The sequence below is a fragment of the Taurulus bubalis genome, assembly GCF_910589615.1.
Source record: "Taurulus bubalis genome assembly, chromosome: 13".
In the NCBI taxonomy this organism is placed as follows: domain Eukaryota; kingdom Metazoa; phylum Chordata; class Actinopteri; order Perciformes; family Cottidae; genus Taurulus; species Taurulus bubalis.
Genome location: NC_136601.1, coordinates 9,056,632 through 9,073,797, shown reverse-complemented (window position 1 = coordinate 9,073,797; position 17,166 = coordinate 9,056,632). Strand labels below are relative to the sequence as shown.

Below are 17,166 nucleotides of genomic sequence, written 5' to 3'. Positions count from 1 at the left end.
CAATCAACTAAAAGAGTCAAACTTCACAGAGCCATTTTCAGCTTCTTATAAGAATCCTCTGTAGGCTGCACTCAGACACACAGACGCACTTTATCGTCCTGACCTCCTCCCTAATGTCTCCTCCTAGCTGAAATGTTTATTTGGACATGTCTCACTCCAGATTGCTCATCACCAGAATGTATTAAACACTGCAATTTAGCTCATCCCCATCATCACAGCCATCAATCCCTCCACCAATTAAGCTCAATTACACATGAGGCAGCCATCAAAACAGAAGCTACCGTTGCTTTAAATCTTCACACCGCTTTTACACGAGAAAAAAAAACAAAAAAAACTTGCGAATCCACAGTCACAAAAGCCAACCTGACACGCAACCCGACACTCCCCTTCCACACACGCACCAACACACTGACTGACCAGTGCTGTCCAGCCGCCTCAAGCAGAGAGCCAGCTGTGTGGATGTGTGCAGCCCCCTGGACTTGGTGGGAGGGGGAGAAGTTTCCCCAAATACAAGCTGCTTGGATCACAGAGAGAGAGAGAGAGAGAGAGAGAGAGAGACGATGCCTTACTCTTTCAGCCGAGTCTCACAAGCTGCTCTGTGGATTTGCTGATTTTCGAAATTAATTTCCTGCAAGTTATTCAACGAGACTGAGGAGATTTTTTAAAGCAGAGGATGCTCCCACAGGTCATTCGGAGTCTGTATGTCTTGTCTTTCTGCTTTTTCCAAGGAGGCTTTATCAGGTGAGGCGCACTAACATGTATTATTCTCATGCTTGTACGAGTGTTCTTTTTCCGTCTTATTTTCTGCTTGACATCAACTTTTCAACCATCAGAGGCGACGCACATACTTGCTGTTCACGTCATCTGTTATTTCAGAGACTTTTGATTTGAATGCAGCTCTCTTGATAATTATTGTTTTTTTGTTGTTGAGACGAAACGGGTTGAAGCTCCCTTCAACTAAATATCCATTTATCAGGTGTCGTTGCCATTTAAGAAAATGTAATAAAAAAAAAAAATAAGGCGGTCGGCGAGATGCGAGAAGAGATATGTGCAAGATTTCATAAAATAACCGAGAATTTCACGCGAAGGGAAAACTGGGATCTCTCGTCACCAACTCAAAAAAGAAAGAAAAAGTCACCATATGGTCTCATTTAATCATGTTAACTTCTAGAACATGCAGAGGTAGAACTAAGTCTGCATGCAAACACTTTATCATTAAACCACGGCATCAGATGCAGAACCTTGTTGTCTTAGTGCGAAGCGAAAATCTGTCCTGGTCGCAAACTACCTGTGGAATTCCCGCTGGTACAGAAACCGATTTTGGGCTTTTGAGGGAGAAGGGTAACGTTAACGCACCAATGTATGATATCATATTTATTTAATGTCCAACAGCATGTGGGAAACATCCCATTCATGGCCTGCCTATTGAAATCTGAAACATGCATACAAAGAATTTGCATGGCTGATGTTTTTTCAGAAACAACAAGAAAAGTGTTTGGCACCTGTGCACATCGCGGAGTCTGTTCATTATTGGAAGAAAAAGGGGCAAGCTCCAGTCAGTGTGTGTTTATTGTGTCGGGGGACAAACGAAACAAAAACAAGTCCCTCTCTCCCATTCCCTTCTTTGTTCTCAGGTTTTTACCACACACACCTCTTGCCTCTCTCTCGCTCTCTCTCTCCTCCCTCATATCATCCAGCAACAAAGCGTCCTCCTCTCTCTTCCTTCCTCATTACATCCATACATCCTTCCTCCCCCTCTCTATCCTTGGTGGCAAAAACTTTTATTTGCAGTGAACACTTTCCTTATTTCATGCCCTGCCAACCTCAGGTGGGAACGAAAGGGAATTAAGATCTGCATAATCCTGGAGCGGAACAGAGCCGTGACTCCGTGAACCCAGGGGCGAGGAGAGCAGCTCTTAGCCTGGAGAGCAGTCGACTGACAGCACCTCCTCTCAGAAATGACATGCTCTCCTACTAGCTTGTCTGCTCGCCACGTAGGGAGAGAACCAGAGAGGAGAAGAAGGGATCGAGGACGTCAGGTGTAAAAGACAGGCCGAATCTGATGGAGCTGTGGAGTGGTTGGATGGAGATAGAGGGTAACAATGGGAATGGAGCAAACTGGGATGGGGATAAATGTGAACAAGAAATTGAGAGGGTGATTCATTTAGCTGGAGGCTGCATGGAGATTAGTAAAGTGGAGGACGAGGCTGGGAGATTGAGAGAAATGGTTCCGCAAGGAAAGAGGAGATGAGATTGAGCGTTGAGAGGGGGGGATGTCGGATTAAAAAGGAAATCCAGAATCTGGTTTCCTGAACCTAATCTGCCATCCAGTTTAGTTGCATGTGGGTTTTGTTAAAGGACTTCTCAAGGGAGACACATAATACAAAAATAAAGAGAGAGAGAATTGCAAATTGGCAAAGTGGTCGCTTGACGTCCCAAGTGGTATGTTGTATTGGCCTTCATTGTTGCAGGGAGCATATGCTTGTTTGTCCAACCAGTTTAAAAAAAAAATTGCCTGCAGTTACTTGAAATGTTGCTCCCGATTGGTAGCATTTTCATTCGTTATATTGGGCTGCATGTTTCTGGTTGGTTTCATTGGTTTACATTGCAGTCCTCTTTATTTCCCAGGATGAATTAGTTTGGGGCCGGGTACCGGATCAGTGCTGATCTGATACCTTGATACTTTACATACAATTTTTGGTGAAATTAGACTCCAGGGCAGCAGGGGGCAACATAATGATGGTGGCGACACTGACTATTACACAATGTGATAACCATGGTAACGCCTGCTTTTCTACTGTGACAAGTTAAAATGTTGGCTCTGAGAAAGGCCTTTTTAAACACATTTTTAATATAACAATTGGGAAATACATGATACAATTATAAGAAAACAAGATAAGAAATCTGATCTGCCAGCTTTTGCTCAGTACATAGCAGTGTTTTGTTCAAAAAGGGACCGTGTGGATGATTTTCTGGCATTGCAGGCTTCAACCACCTCTCCGCTCACTCCTTCCTTTCCATGACTGCGATACCGTGACCTGCAGAGTGCAAAACCGTGCTAACAACATTCACCTATCTCAGAGGCCTTTAGGAGCTTTTGGAGAAATGAAAGTGAGGCGGCGACTGGCGTGAAAGCGAGTGTCAGTTATTGGATGCCTGGTGTAGCCTCCGGAAGAACTTAGCCAAACAACTTCTCTCGTTCTTGGAATTTATTTTCCTTGATCACAAGTCAAGTAACAAGTGCTGCAATCGCGATAGCAGGGAGTCGTCCAGTCAACACGCAGGTTGACCGTCCAAAAACACCCCGAACAGTCTGAAGTTCGACTCTTTAATACATGGTTTTCCGTCATGAATATCTAACATTTCTATTGGCTCTAGCTTGTCTAAGAGGAGGAGAATCGTGTCCTCATCTTTTCTCACAAGGCTGGAACATGCAACGACCAGTCTGCTTCCCTAATGTCAATATACTGGTAAACAGGTGTGGCTGTTGTACTGCAAAGCGTGGAACCTTCAGGAACGTTTCTCACAGAAACTGACCTCGCACAACCTGAACTCTAATAGACATAAGAATAATGAAATGAAGAATATCTACAGAATATAACGATTTATATTATCAGGCGGTATCACGGTTTTGCATTCTCCGGCTCACGTTGCAGCCGTATCACAAATGTGTCGAATAACGGCGGTGGCTTAAGGTAACGCATATATGATGAAGAGACAAAGCGTTCATTCTAAGCGAACGGAAAAACAACGATTCTTAGTTTTAGGTGATTACACACTAAGTAAAAAATGTCATATTCCTTTTTTGCTAAAAGCACCGGACCTTTACAGTGCGTAGCCGCACCAGTTGAAGATGTTAGTGCTCATTTAGGAACTATAAAGACATTTTATGTATTGTATCGTTAACGCTGATTTGCAACCTCCTCCATCTGGTGTGGAGTGTCATTAACAAGCAGAACTCTAGTCATGCTACTTGCATTTGTTCACAGCGGGTCCTAAACAGCAGTTTGATTTTGTTTCTGCTACACACTGTTGCCCTAAGAAATGCACACCGAGAGACTTCCGTTTACCGAAATGATCACACATGCTGACTTCACCAGTATGTGACGATCACAGCAGCGGACACACGAATTGTGCAGATGGATCAATGCTCTGTTGTCATCTGATTTGTGTTTGTTCATTGGCAAACTGTGAGTGAGGTGAAATGAAATGCATTAAAGTGAAGGGCAGAGAATCGCATCAAGGATCCCTGCTGTCCTTGGCTCCAGTCAGAGAGAGGTCATGAGTCAGACTCCCAACTGGAAATAGGAGAGAAGAAGGCTAATCGTTCGATGCAGTCGGGTCCTCATGGGCGTGGTTATTGGGTGTCCACTTGACGTTTTTGTATGTGTGTGTGTGAAAGAGAGGCAGATTTGGGGTTGAGGCCCACCGTGTTTTCCTCTTAACTGTAACAAATTAATTCAAGTAGATAATGGCTTTACTTACAGTCATCACATCCTCAGAAAGTGGGTCAGTAGCATAATTATCTAAATAAACAAATTACATGACTGACTTCTTTGAAGAAGAGCATAAGTAAAATGCTTTAATCAATTAGAAGTTATTTCTATTACTGAGAGAATTCTCACTATTGTTGAGACGTGTTTTGTTTGTCATATTTGGTTTTAAATAATGTGGATTGTTTTGTTTAATGTACTGGCACAGGCATGCAGGGAAAAAATGTAACCTAAAACTTTGAACTCTTAAATAACTTGAGATTTGTGTTCTGGGCTCCATTTAGTTTCTTGTTTCCCCGTGGATGCCCAATTAAGATGATGCATATGTCACTGAGAAACTTCAGTTTTTTTTGTGCTTTTGTTTAATAACTGAAACATGTTCAGTTCAACCATCATCTTTAAATGTCAAATTTCAGAATCAAAGAGCAAATCCTTCTAGACTCTCCAGTTTGCATCAATGTCAAAACATCTGTGTGAGAGCTCATTATTTTCAGTTTCAAATGCTCGTTTCCTGTAAACTGTGGTGAACAGAGTTCTTTTATAGCAGGAAGCATGACAACTTCCAATGAATTATTTTCTAAGAAAGTTCGTAAATTTAAAATGATGAGCCTTATTAAGGGTCCATTCATACCTTATATAATACACCAGTCATGTTGGCCCCGCTTTGAGCTTTTTTTCCAGCTACTGCACAGTTTAAAAATTGCAAGTCGAGAGAGTGTGAAGTGCTGGGAGAGGAAAAAGTTGTGGGACTGGCCCTGGTGTGAAGAGTTCACTTTTTTCCTGATCATATTCCCATTTGAAGGGCGGCTGGGCAAATGGGTGCAGGTTTAGTGGGGTAAATGCACTACAGAATATTTTTCTCAAAGGCTCATTATAGGAAGTGCATATGGTGGATGTACTTGATACTTATATGGTACCAAAAAAAACTTGGAGCTCTTGTAATAAAACAGTCGTTTCAGCGTAGAGTGGCTCTTCTTGAGGCAGGGTCAGAGAGGAAATTACAACCTTTCATTCAAATAAATAAATCACTTAGAATCATTGGATTCACTGGCAGGGGCAAAATAAACCCACTGAAATGTGTTGTGTTAAGTTCAACTTTGGTGTACAAAGTTAGGGTTTCAAGCAAGCGCAAACTGACTTCAAAGCGCTGTTCTTTGTAGGAATGGTGAACCGAAGTATTCAAAACCGAGGGAAGCTATTGCTTCATATTAGCTGTGTTTCACCATCCACTTTAATGGAATCAACTATAAAGAAAGTTAGGGTATTTTGGATCTCAGTGGATCTAAAACTACGGTTCACGAAATGTGCAATAAATGAATTACTTAAAATATTTAACTTCACTTAATCAAAGTCAAACTTTGCAGAGATAATTAATGTTAATATTGCTATTTTATAGTAAAACGTAGGATTTATTATCTTTTTCTTTCCTGTGTTCTATCAATAAACCAGTAACACATATACTGCTATATGAACCTCTTAACTAGTCTGTGTTTTCTGTATATTTTATCTTTTGAAATTATTCAAATAGCCCTTGTGGTTGAGGAGATATTCTGTATTTATTATGGGTATACAAACCATTCGCAATTTTTGAGAAAAATGTCTGGGGCTCAACTGGGGTTTAAGCTGCTGTTGTACTCGAGTGCATCAATATGGTGCATCGCAAACTCAAATGAAACAGAGTAAGGGCTTCCTCAGGAAAAAGGCAGGAACAGATCTATAATATTACTGCTTCATCTAGAGCACAATATATCTGACTAGAATAATTGCATGTGTGTATTCCGTTAAGTTAATGTGTTGTTTAGATGTATTTTTATTCTTTTAGCTGCAACCCCAGTAATGTAGACTTGGACGCTAATCAAAAATAAATAAAAAAATAAAATTCTAAGCAGCAAGAAGGTTTTCCTTCCATAACTTATAAATCACCCACATTGTTTTGGTTACTTTTTTAGTTACTTTACTTTAAAGTAGCCAGAGTAAAGTCTGGGAATGTAAGACACGACTCCGACATGTCACAACACACAACTCAAGAAGCTGACACACGTAAGTGAATTTATGATGAGAGAATATGTACAGATTTATTTTTTATTTGCTCCCCAGTCATTTTCACACTGCCGGGGTTCCAGTTGAAAATAAGGCAAAAATATTGTCACACACGCCATCGGATTATATCTGTAACACATACATTTAACAGAATACACATTATAGTCATATCTATGAGGCTCTAAATGAGACAGTTCAGATATAAATCTGTTAATTTCCACATTCACAGAGTCAAAGATTCATTACCAGCTGTCTTTTTTGTTTGTTTAAACTGTGTTACGTTTAGTCTGGATTATGACATTAACTTTAACTTTGAATTGTGTAATATTAATTTACGATCCACGTCCACATACCCAGCTTTCAGTGGGCGGTGCTTTTATACGAGTTGATCTCATAGTTTGAACATCACCTGCTACACGGAGTAGGTTAGATGTTCAGCATAAGTAACCATGTCTCGGTAAGAAGTGAGCCTCCGTTGTGGAACTGAAAACCCAGAGTTAACCCTGAAGTTACCTCACTAACCCCAAATCCTGCTTCGTGGTACAGGGCCCTGGTCATGACTTCTGGAAAGGGACATTTGGATGCGCTTTAAAACCTCACATTCAAATTACTTGTGTTTTCCTTTGAGGCTTCTAAAAAGTACACGTTAACAGCAGAAAAATAATGCTTACAGGAATCACTCTGGACTGGCTAAATTGTGTTTACTTCTTTCCAAACTTCAAACGCTCAGTGTTTGGACGAGAACACCATCTTTCTGTGATAGCTTTTAATTAAATTCTGATGGTAGTCCCAGCTGGTATGGAAGTATTTGCAAAAGCAAAGTAATATCTGCAGGCTAGTAAACAGTAGAGGCAAGAGGAAATAAATGATTGTGTGCCTTCAATTCAAATGTTTCACGACCAATAAAGAGTTTAAAATGTGGCTTGTCCCAGACAAAAGATATTTGCATATGGAAATTTGGGTGAAAAAACTCCATTTGCACAGTTTTTTTGTTTCTTTTTTCATGCTGAATGACTTATTTCCACGAAACTTCTGAAAGCGCCTGGTAAATACAATATTAAAAATGGATGTTGTGTTGTTTAGTCGACAAGTGTTAGTCAAATAATAATTTCTTTGGTCAAGGACATCCCTTGAAAAAATAATAAGTAAAACGTGCAGACATGCTTGACATCACATGCAAGGATTAATCTTATTTTTAATAAAGTATCAGCTCAATGTGACTGGGATGTCACCTTGAGTTAGACTGTCACAAACACTTTTAGGGCTCTCTTATCCTTCCCCAAAAACAAATCCCTGCATACTTGGCTGATACACAGAGTAGAGCAGCAAGGAGTGCTGACAAAAAGGAAGCGTGAAAGGACAGATGGGAAGTTTACGTGAGTTAATGACTAAAAAATGAGAGCCAAGCTGGAGACAAGAGTCGGAAACGTAATTGTAGTGTGTCAAAAAAAATACTTCAAACAAGTCATTATTTATTATGCCTGTTCTCAGAGGAATATGTGGATGTGTTTATTCTACAACTAGCTTATGTTTCCAAAGTAAAAGTCTCTGAAACACCCGCTTTAAGCAAAAGTAACTAACCTGCCTGCTTTTTCTATTTCATGAGCAACTTTTTATATAAAAAAAAGGGAGTTGGGAGCTAAATTCCCTGACAAGAAAGCAATGTCTGACACAGATCTGCTCATTGCTTCAGTGGACATTAGATGTGTGTTTGGATACAACGGTGGAGGTGACAGCCTACTGATGGCCCCTTCAGTGTTAGGTTGACACCTTGGGTTGAGGGATGACTGATGGTTTGCTGCCCATTTCAATCAAACTGCATATTACCTTTCCCTGTTTATGTTGTATAAAATGTGCATAAAAACTTCCTTTATACATCTTAAAACATACTATACGGATGCTAGAGGATTGGTTGTTTTAGGGTGAATATCCAATGAAATATGCCAATCATCTTTTCTCTTATTAAGAATCACACCATGCGTTTAAAAGCCATAATCATATACATCTTACAATTTTTTTATTTTTCATCATGGAAGAGAAATTGGTGTCCATCCAAGCCTATTCCTTGCCCGCTCTAAACCACATCTTTGTGATATCCCTCTGCTGCCAGCCGAAATCAATACCACAAGCCACTGAATAATAAATGCATCATGAAGTGTAGCTGATGGGCATCAGCTCAGGGTAAACTTTTAATCCCCACAGATATGTAGCCAGCTAATGCTGAGCTGGAAGAGCATTAAAGTGATATTCTCCACTGGTCATGCAGGGAACCACAAACACAAATTCCCTTTTGGCAGTTGTTTACACAGAGGTTAAAATCCAAGGGGTGTTGTGCTTTCTACACATCAATCCCTTCACACACATGCAGGAGGTAAAAGAAAGCATCAAGTTTATTTTGCACCTCATGGCCTCATAATGTTCTAGCCTTCAAACTGCAAGTAGATTTAATCCAAGATAAACTGAATAATTTGGATAAGGAATGAGACATTGCATGTATTTCAAAAATCTAAGATACTTTAATCAATATTTTCATTAATAATAGATGAATTGATTATGTATATGTATGTATGTGAAAGCGACCACTCAAAAGGGACAAATCACAGAGAAATTGCACCTGACTCTTCAGCTTCCCAGTGCTCTTTGGAGCTTTTTTTCGCTTCTTTCAGCTCAATGCTATGGTTATATAACCCGTAACTTTACTGTTCACTTCCACCAGCATAGTTTTCAGCCAAAGCAGCTGTTTCCAGTGAAATAGCTCTTATCAAGCCACTACTTACCACTTAACCTGCATGTAGCAGCTAAAGAGCCAGATGTTTCCCTTAGAAGGCAGTGATGATCAAAACAAAGATATAACTCTGAACATTCAAACCTGTCAGTTAGGGCTGGGCGGTATGGCCAAAAATTCATATCACGGTATTTTGTAAGATTCTGGCGGTTTCACGGTATATCACAGTGTTTTTTTTTTTTAAATAAACACATTAATTTATTGACGCCGAAAAGGACCGCCATCGTTATTCACCACTTGCTGGCAACTGGCCAGCAGCTGTTTTGATTGGTACATAGGGAGCTAAACTGGCTAACTGGGAATGCAGACTCTCAAGGATGGGAGGACTCAGGACGGTCTTTCTGCAATTGGAACAGCAACTGACTTGATGATGTCACCACCTCAGCTCTTGTTGCTCATGAGTTACTCTGATTCTTCACTGTAAAGTATTTGTACAGTCAAACAAAATATGACAGCCCTGCTATTTTTGCACTGGTTTCACAGACATACACATATTGTTTTTATAAATATATTATATATGTATATATATATAGTATTGTGTTTATAAATATATGTTATATATATATACACAGATCATTGTATGTATATATATATATTATTGTGTTTATAAATATAAGTAAGGCTTAATGTAAGTGTATATGTATATAATATGTTTATAAATTTGTATTTCATATATATACAGTTATATATTTATATAGATACACATATAATTGCAAAGAATTCAGTCAAAAGTAATAAGACACCGCTGTAGTTCAAAGTAAAAGTGAAATACAAATCTTAAGTTATAAATATTAACCTTTCCCTCAGTCAAACTGATTTAATGTGACTGTGAATAAATAATAAAATAATAAATATTGCTCGTTAGATCCTCGAAACCGAATTATAACTCATGTTTAATCGATACGGAGACATCGGAGCCAGCGGATCATTTCAAAAAGTCCAGCCGAGATGAGTTAACATGAGACGTAAGTAGCTCGGGCCGCTGCTCCTTCAGCTTTAAGCTGTGAACATTAAATGTTGTTGCCTGCCAAACAGCGGCGACCCGTATGACGGTATATGAAAAATTCATACCATACGGAAAACTGAAACCGGTATACCGGTTCAGCCGGTATACCGCACAGCCCTACTGTCAGTTTACATTTCTGCTCGTCACATGGCTTTGTTAATACTTCAAACACAACGAATCATGTTGTGTGCATAGGCTTTGGATTTGACAAGCTTTCAGCTGAATAGACATGGACAGATATATTTGTGTCCCATACTACAGCTTTTATATTAACAATGTTATCACTACTGACAATGACGAGGAATACCAGGCAGATCTCTGATGTGAGAGCCCTGTAGATGTGCAGGCTTCAGGTGGCTTCACTGTGGTTAAAAGAGCAGTCATTCACTCTGTGCACAGATCAAACCACGCTGGTGTGCGAGTCAATGTATCTAGGTCACAGAATATGTGACACAGTGGTAAGGCTAATGCAATTAAGTGGACATTTCCACTCTTCTTCAGATTAAAATGGCTACTTATTGTCTAGGGCAGCACTTTGGCTCTGAGGTTCACTGCAGTAGGTCATTGTGTTCACTGCAATTAGAAACAGGAAGTGGCGGGCCATTATGAAACCCTCCATCATGTCATTATATTGGACCATACAGTCAATGCTGATTACACTTTTTATTTTTGTCCAACCATAATATATGGTTGAACAAAAAGAAACAGTGGGCAGTGGAGTCAAACTGAAGCTCTGCTTTGTAATGGAATCAAAAGGAAACAATTATCTGAACCATTAAGAATGACCATGCTGCATTGCATCAGTAATTACAGAGGCCTGTTATTTATCAGCCAAATACTGCAGGCTAAAGCTAATGGAAGTAGAGCGTACTAATCATGATCTTAAAGTCAAATGTACACCTCAACCAAAACCATTGGCTTTAATTTCGACAGTTGATTTGTCAGAAATCTAAATTCGTCGATATTTTTTTATATCTGGGTCTCATACTTTGACTACAGGTCAGGCAAATAATTATTTCACTGCCGATACTGACAACAATAGATTATACAGATGTTGTCCATCAGAACACATCAGAACCAAATCTCCACGCTCTAGTTTATAATAGTCTTTTTAGAACCTCATAGAACCCATCACTGTCTTATGTATGAGTCGCTAAATTGGTAAACATCCGAATCTAGAACACGTTTTCACTTTTATTCCATATAGATCATCGTATTGGCTGATCCATATTGTGATTCCTTTCTTTTTTGTTTGATTCTACAATTTTGGGGGAAATTGGGGCTCCATCCAATTGGAAAATGTTTGCTCATACAATTTACATTTTTTGCAATGATGCACTTATTATAGTGACTGAAGAGCTTTTCCTATGACTGTATTCTAACATCTCATCAATTAAAAAAGCCTACACATACTGTGATCCTCTTGGAGAGGGCGCGCAGTAAAACCCAGGTCACTCACATAGGAAACAGGCCGAGCTGTAGTGAAAATAAAAGCCAAAACAACAAACAAATCGTCCCTCTTCCTCCATTTCACTCCAGCCGAGGTCACACATGACCAGTGAATAATTTTTCGGCGGTAAAAGGGGTCGAGAGGGTTGTTGAGGGGGATTACAGCTGTGTTCGTAAGATAACACAATGGCAGTAGGGGGCTCACTCCTCTCCAGAAGCATGAAATGAGAGTCGTCCATGTTGGGATGCAATGCAGGAGTCTGCTTAACGATCTACACACCGAATTAATTAGTTTCTGATGTTAGGGCACTCGTACAGGAAGAAGCTAATCACATAACCCACAGTTTCAACGTCAGTGAGGAACAAGATGTTAATGGTTGCTTTGTGTATGAGGCAGAGCATACCATTGACTGTTTACCTTATTGACATTGAGCTCTATCTGCTGTAACAGCAAGATATCTGATAGGGTTTCCACAGAAATAGCTCTGTATTGATGGTTGGAGGTGTCCATTATCTGACACTTTGTGATATAAGTGGGCTGTTTTTCTGCAGGTGGCAGTTTTTTTTATACACCGTGCAAAGCTGCTTCAAGGGTAACACAGATCATGTACTTTCACAAATCCCTTGTGCTCTGACCTCTGTATCACTGGCAGACGTTTCTCCCCCACATTAGTGAGATGACTAGATGTCCTTGACAGGTATTGATGATATCATAGTGTGCTCAAGTTTAAAAAAAAAAGAAGAAAAAAAACCTGACAGAAGCCAAACCAAGTCTTTCTTGCTACAACGTGTGCAACAACAGTTTTGAAAGTTGTTGTTGCCATGCCCAATAAAATGTGGGTTGCAGTGGTACACAGCTTCATAGAGAGAACAATTTTGAAAGGATGCAGCTTTAACTATAACTCTACCAAGGATGTTTTATCATTTCTGGAGAATAAACCCTCAGGTGTAAAATATTTGAAATTCTTGCTCATTATCGTCTACTCGTCTCATTATTTACCATCTGCTAATCACTGTCTTTGTTGATTCCTGGAACTGAGAAAGAGATAAGTAATCCCATTTTGGACAAAGACCATTTAATCTCGCTCTTTTGTCCTGTTAAATCAACGTTGTCAACCTAGTCAGCGGATTCATTGATACACTGATTGCTTGCAGGAAGTTGGAGAGTTATTTGAGACAAGCAATAGTATGTCTTTATAAAAAAAAAGAGTAAGAGTTCTTGCTGCTGTGCTGTGTATGTAATTTAGTAGCCAGTTATAAACGCGGTTGCCTCGCTGTTCAATACATCCCTTGTTTTGCACCATATTTAATTTAGTGGATAGAAATGGGATACTAAACATATTACTAGTATAGCAGGCTTTGCACAACATGTTTCAGACTCTGAAAGTACTCTGAGCCATATTCCTCTCTATTAGATCCTATCTTGAGCATTTCATTAACTCTTTCCCCTTTCCTTGATTCAATCAATGGCCTGCTAGGCATTTGTCTTCCCCTGAAAGGACAGATTTATGTTAGTTGTTGAAATAATGTTAGCGGGGCCAGGCTGATAATCATCAAATTCACTCATTGTATTAATTAACAGTAACGTTTCATGTTTAGGAGCGATATTTATATTTTATTGTAGAACTCTAAGGAGTAATTGTAAAGGTATGTATTGTATGATTAATTATTGATGCTGCATGGAACATAGAGTTTGTGCATCAATCTAGACTAATCATAGTTTATTTACTGTGTAAATGTTTTTTTGCCAGTTACAGTACAATGTTTCAACATGAACATTTTCACCGTGGACGCCTTTTTATAATTACAATTAATGAGTCCAATATTAGTGGAGGGCAAGGGGAGGTTTGGCAGGAAAACCGTTTCATTTAATTAACACCTGAAAGTACCATGCTATGCAATATAAACCCTCTACTCGAACAATAAAACTGCTTTGTCACAGTAAAGCTCTGTTTATGTTGCACTATACATTATAAATATTAGTTTTCTCCTTTTGTAGGAGATGTTTTTATTCAACCCAAGCATTGTTTTCTTGCCCAACACTAGCGGTGAAGCTAGCTCCCACGGAATAGAGGACTTGGGATTTCTTGTAAAATAAAAGCTTTGAATTTTTTTCAAAACCGCACATGATTCTCTAGACATACGAGAAAACAACTTCAGTAAGGAGTAATATAACATAATTGCTGTACACAACAAAAAAGGCAACTCCTGTGTTGAGTTGGCTTGTTTGATCAAACTGCTGTAATGATAATTTCAAGGTAATCCTCATAATTCAATGTCCTAGTCTTAAATGTCCTACATTGTAAATAGTACAGTTTTCATATCCATTTTCTTATAAAGCAGTGCTATATTAAATTAATGTGAAAGCATTGAACGCATATAGACATGGTCTAATAGAAACCAAAAATACAAGTATGAACGTGTAAATGAGCGTCCCGTTTTTAAGTCACATTGACATTGAGTAAAAAGGGTAGACACCACAGTCAAGGAGAATATGTTCCGACATTTTATTAGGCTCTTTGGAGGACACAACTTGGATGCCCGCCTTGATGTTCAAAAGACGTGATTTTATCGTGTGTTTATTTGGCTGGTGACGCACACACTATTTGTCATGCATGGCCATACTTTGTTTCCATGTTATCTCAGGCCACACTGGACACAAAGCTTCCTAGCCATCCATAACAGGGCTGAAGACACATCTTTTTATCATGTTGAACAGACGCTGTGCGAGTCCTGAATGTATTCTTTCTCTCACTTTGGTGCTTGACCACTGAGACTCTCTCCATTTGTCTGTGTTACCACAAGACGCCCACATTGTTTCCTGAAAGAGAGTGTCAGATCCGGTGGTTCTCTTGGGATGAGAGACGTTTGTTTTTCAATAAATGGGTGGTACGCTCGATAAATCTGATGATGGCACCGCTTTATGTTGTTGTTATTAATTGCACCAGTAATTCCTGAAACAATTGAGATATATTTTTTATATTTGTAATATGTGTCTGCAGTGTAGTGCAAATTACACTAACACAAAACCTGGGAGGATTTTCTTCTCTCTTGTATAATCTCTTGTATAATGAAGTATGGGTTATTATTGGAGCAATATCATTGTGTGGAGAGATGTGAAAGTGTATCTCAATCCTTATGTGCGTAGGATTTGTGAATCTCTGAATGCACACTCAGATTTGTAAACGATTCTGCAAAACGTTGTACATACGTAAAATAATCTGAAAATAGCTACTCCATAGACCTTAAAATGAGACTAGTTTTACAAGGTCAAGTATCAACTTGAGGATCAACATTACTCAATTAATTCAGTTCAAAATACCAGGAAATGCTTGGTAATTTAATGTGCTTCGGATTGCAAATAACTTCTGTTTTACATAAATGTGTAGGTGCTAGAGAGCTACGTTGAGGTTAACAGGTTTTGTTTGACCTTTTCATGTGTTATTATTGTAATTAGAGCTGAAAGTGAACAATTAATGTTTTTTTTCTTTCTGAGGCACAATAATTATAAAAACCAGTGTGACGTTCTCACAGAAGGAAATGGAAATCAGTGGATAATGAATACCTCCTTGTTAATGACCTTTTTTCCTCAATAATGTACTGGACAATGACATAAAGGGAGTAAATGAATGTATTTTCTGCTCAGCAAAGATGAGTAAATTGTTATGTCCTGCGACTTTTGTTATTTTAGTACAATAGTCTTCATTTTGGGATATGCGGTTATGCTCAGTTGCAATAACTATCATCTTTAATAAAGATAAAATGATATTAGAGCTAGGCGGTATGGCCAAAAATTCATATCACGGTATTTTGCAAGATTCTGGCGGTTTCACAGTATGTCACTGTATGTTTTTTCCAAATAAACACATTCATTTATTGACGCCGTAAAGGACCGCCACTGCCATCGTTATTCACCAGTCACTCGCAACTGGCCAGCAGCTGTTTTGATTGGTACATAGGGAGCTAAACTTGGAGGGATTTAGGACCCAGAGGAATCCTTTGATACTGGTGGCGCATGCGTGGCCGTAACGACTATTGTCATTCTTCAGCCAGCAGCAACATTTTATGTTTACAGTCACAGATAACATACAGCGGTCTGAGCTACTTACGTCTCACGGATAGAAGTTGACTCATGGTTTGAAAAAAATGCCATCGCCAAAATGCATGATGGGTAACGCCCGCCCACTTAGCTGCACAGGAAAAGACTTCTTCCTGCAGAAGAAAAGTCTTCCTGTGCGGGCGGTGTCATTTACCCAGCATGCATGCACCCAGCATGTCATTTCTTGCACACCCTGAGTCAAGTGAGTTAACATGAGACGGTATACTGCACAGCCCTAAATGATATACACATGGGTAATACGCTAACCTGACATTTGCCTTAAAAACTACAGCAATACAGACCAGCCTTACTGAATATTTCATTAAACATCTGTTTGGGGCCAAACAATTAGCAAAATAATTACATAAAACCCAAAATGTGAAGTCAAAGTTCTCATCAAAGGGTAAAAAAACAACTTCTAACTTTAGACAAGGTGACGTTCTACATTTACAGCATGAATTGAGAAGTGAGCATTTGACAAAGCATTGTTAGTCTGCCTCCCCTATGGGTATGATTCAGAAAATCCCTGGTAGACCCAGCTCCATGGTGGCTTTGTCATGACGCTGTTGGTTCCAGCCAGCAGCTTGATCAAGCGAAACAGGCCATCGGCAATGCCTGCGACTTCCTTCGTCCTTGCTGTCATGCCCAAAAAATATGGGTCATGTAGAGTGCAGTGGCTGTCTTGGTGTGCGTGTGTGTAATGTGTGTTTTAGTGCAAACCATTCTCCGAATGACAATTTGCTGTATGTCTCCTGAGCGGAAACATCACTTCACTATACAGATTGATAGCAAAACCCCAGTAGTTTTTATTCCTTGGTTTAAGGCACAGGTGGACCATAACAGGGGCCAAGCTCACGCTGACTCACTCACTGGCCCTTAGCTTGCTCATTGCTCTCTTTTAATGCGGTAACTGCTATGGTGCCATGGTCCCTGGGGCAAAATGAGAAAACCGCCAAATCCTATTTCCTCCAAAAGAAGCCACCGCTAGGAGTTAATTACTGTAATGGAGTAGCCAGAGGAAAGTCAGAACTGTGGACGACTAACCAATGACTACTACCATATATAAAAAAGGATAACACGGTTGCATAAACCGCTCAAAGCGGCAAGCAAATGGCTAATAGAAGAAACAATTATGGCAGCTGGAAATCACTTGTGGGTAACAGGTAAACAAACATATGCTATCAAAGGATGTGATTTATACCGCGCCTGATGAGAGCTGAGACTCTATCCATATAGGTGCATTTAGCAAATGGAAGATATTAATCATCACATAATTCGACAGCTTAATTACATG

General features: G+C 39.4%; 1 protein-coding gene across 1 annotated transcript in view; it reads left to right on the top strand.

Moving 5' to 3' along the window:
• Nucleotides 1-673: 673 nt before the first annotated feature.
• Nucleotides 674-17,166, top strand: part of glra4a (glycine receptor, alpha 4a) — a gene marked incomplete at its 5' end in the record, with an annotated part of 45,017 nt that continues 28,524 nt past the window's right edge. The window contains one exon of the mRNA XM_079229075.1: nucleotides 674-741. Within this exon, the coding sequence (XP_079085201.1) occupies nucleotides 674-741 (68 nt within the window). The remainder of the gene's footprint in view (nucleotides 742-17,166) is intronic.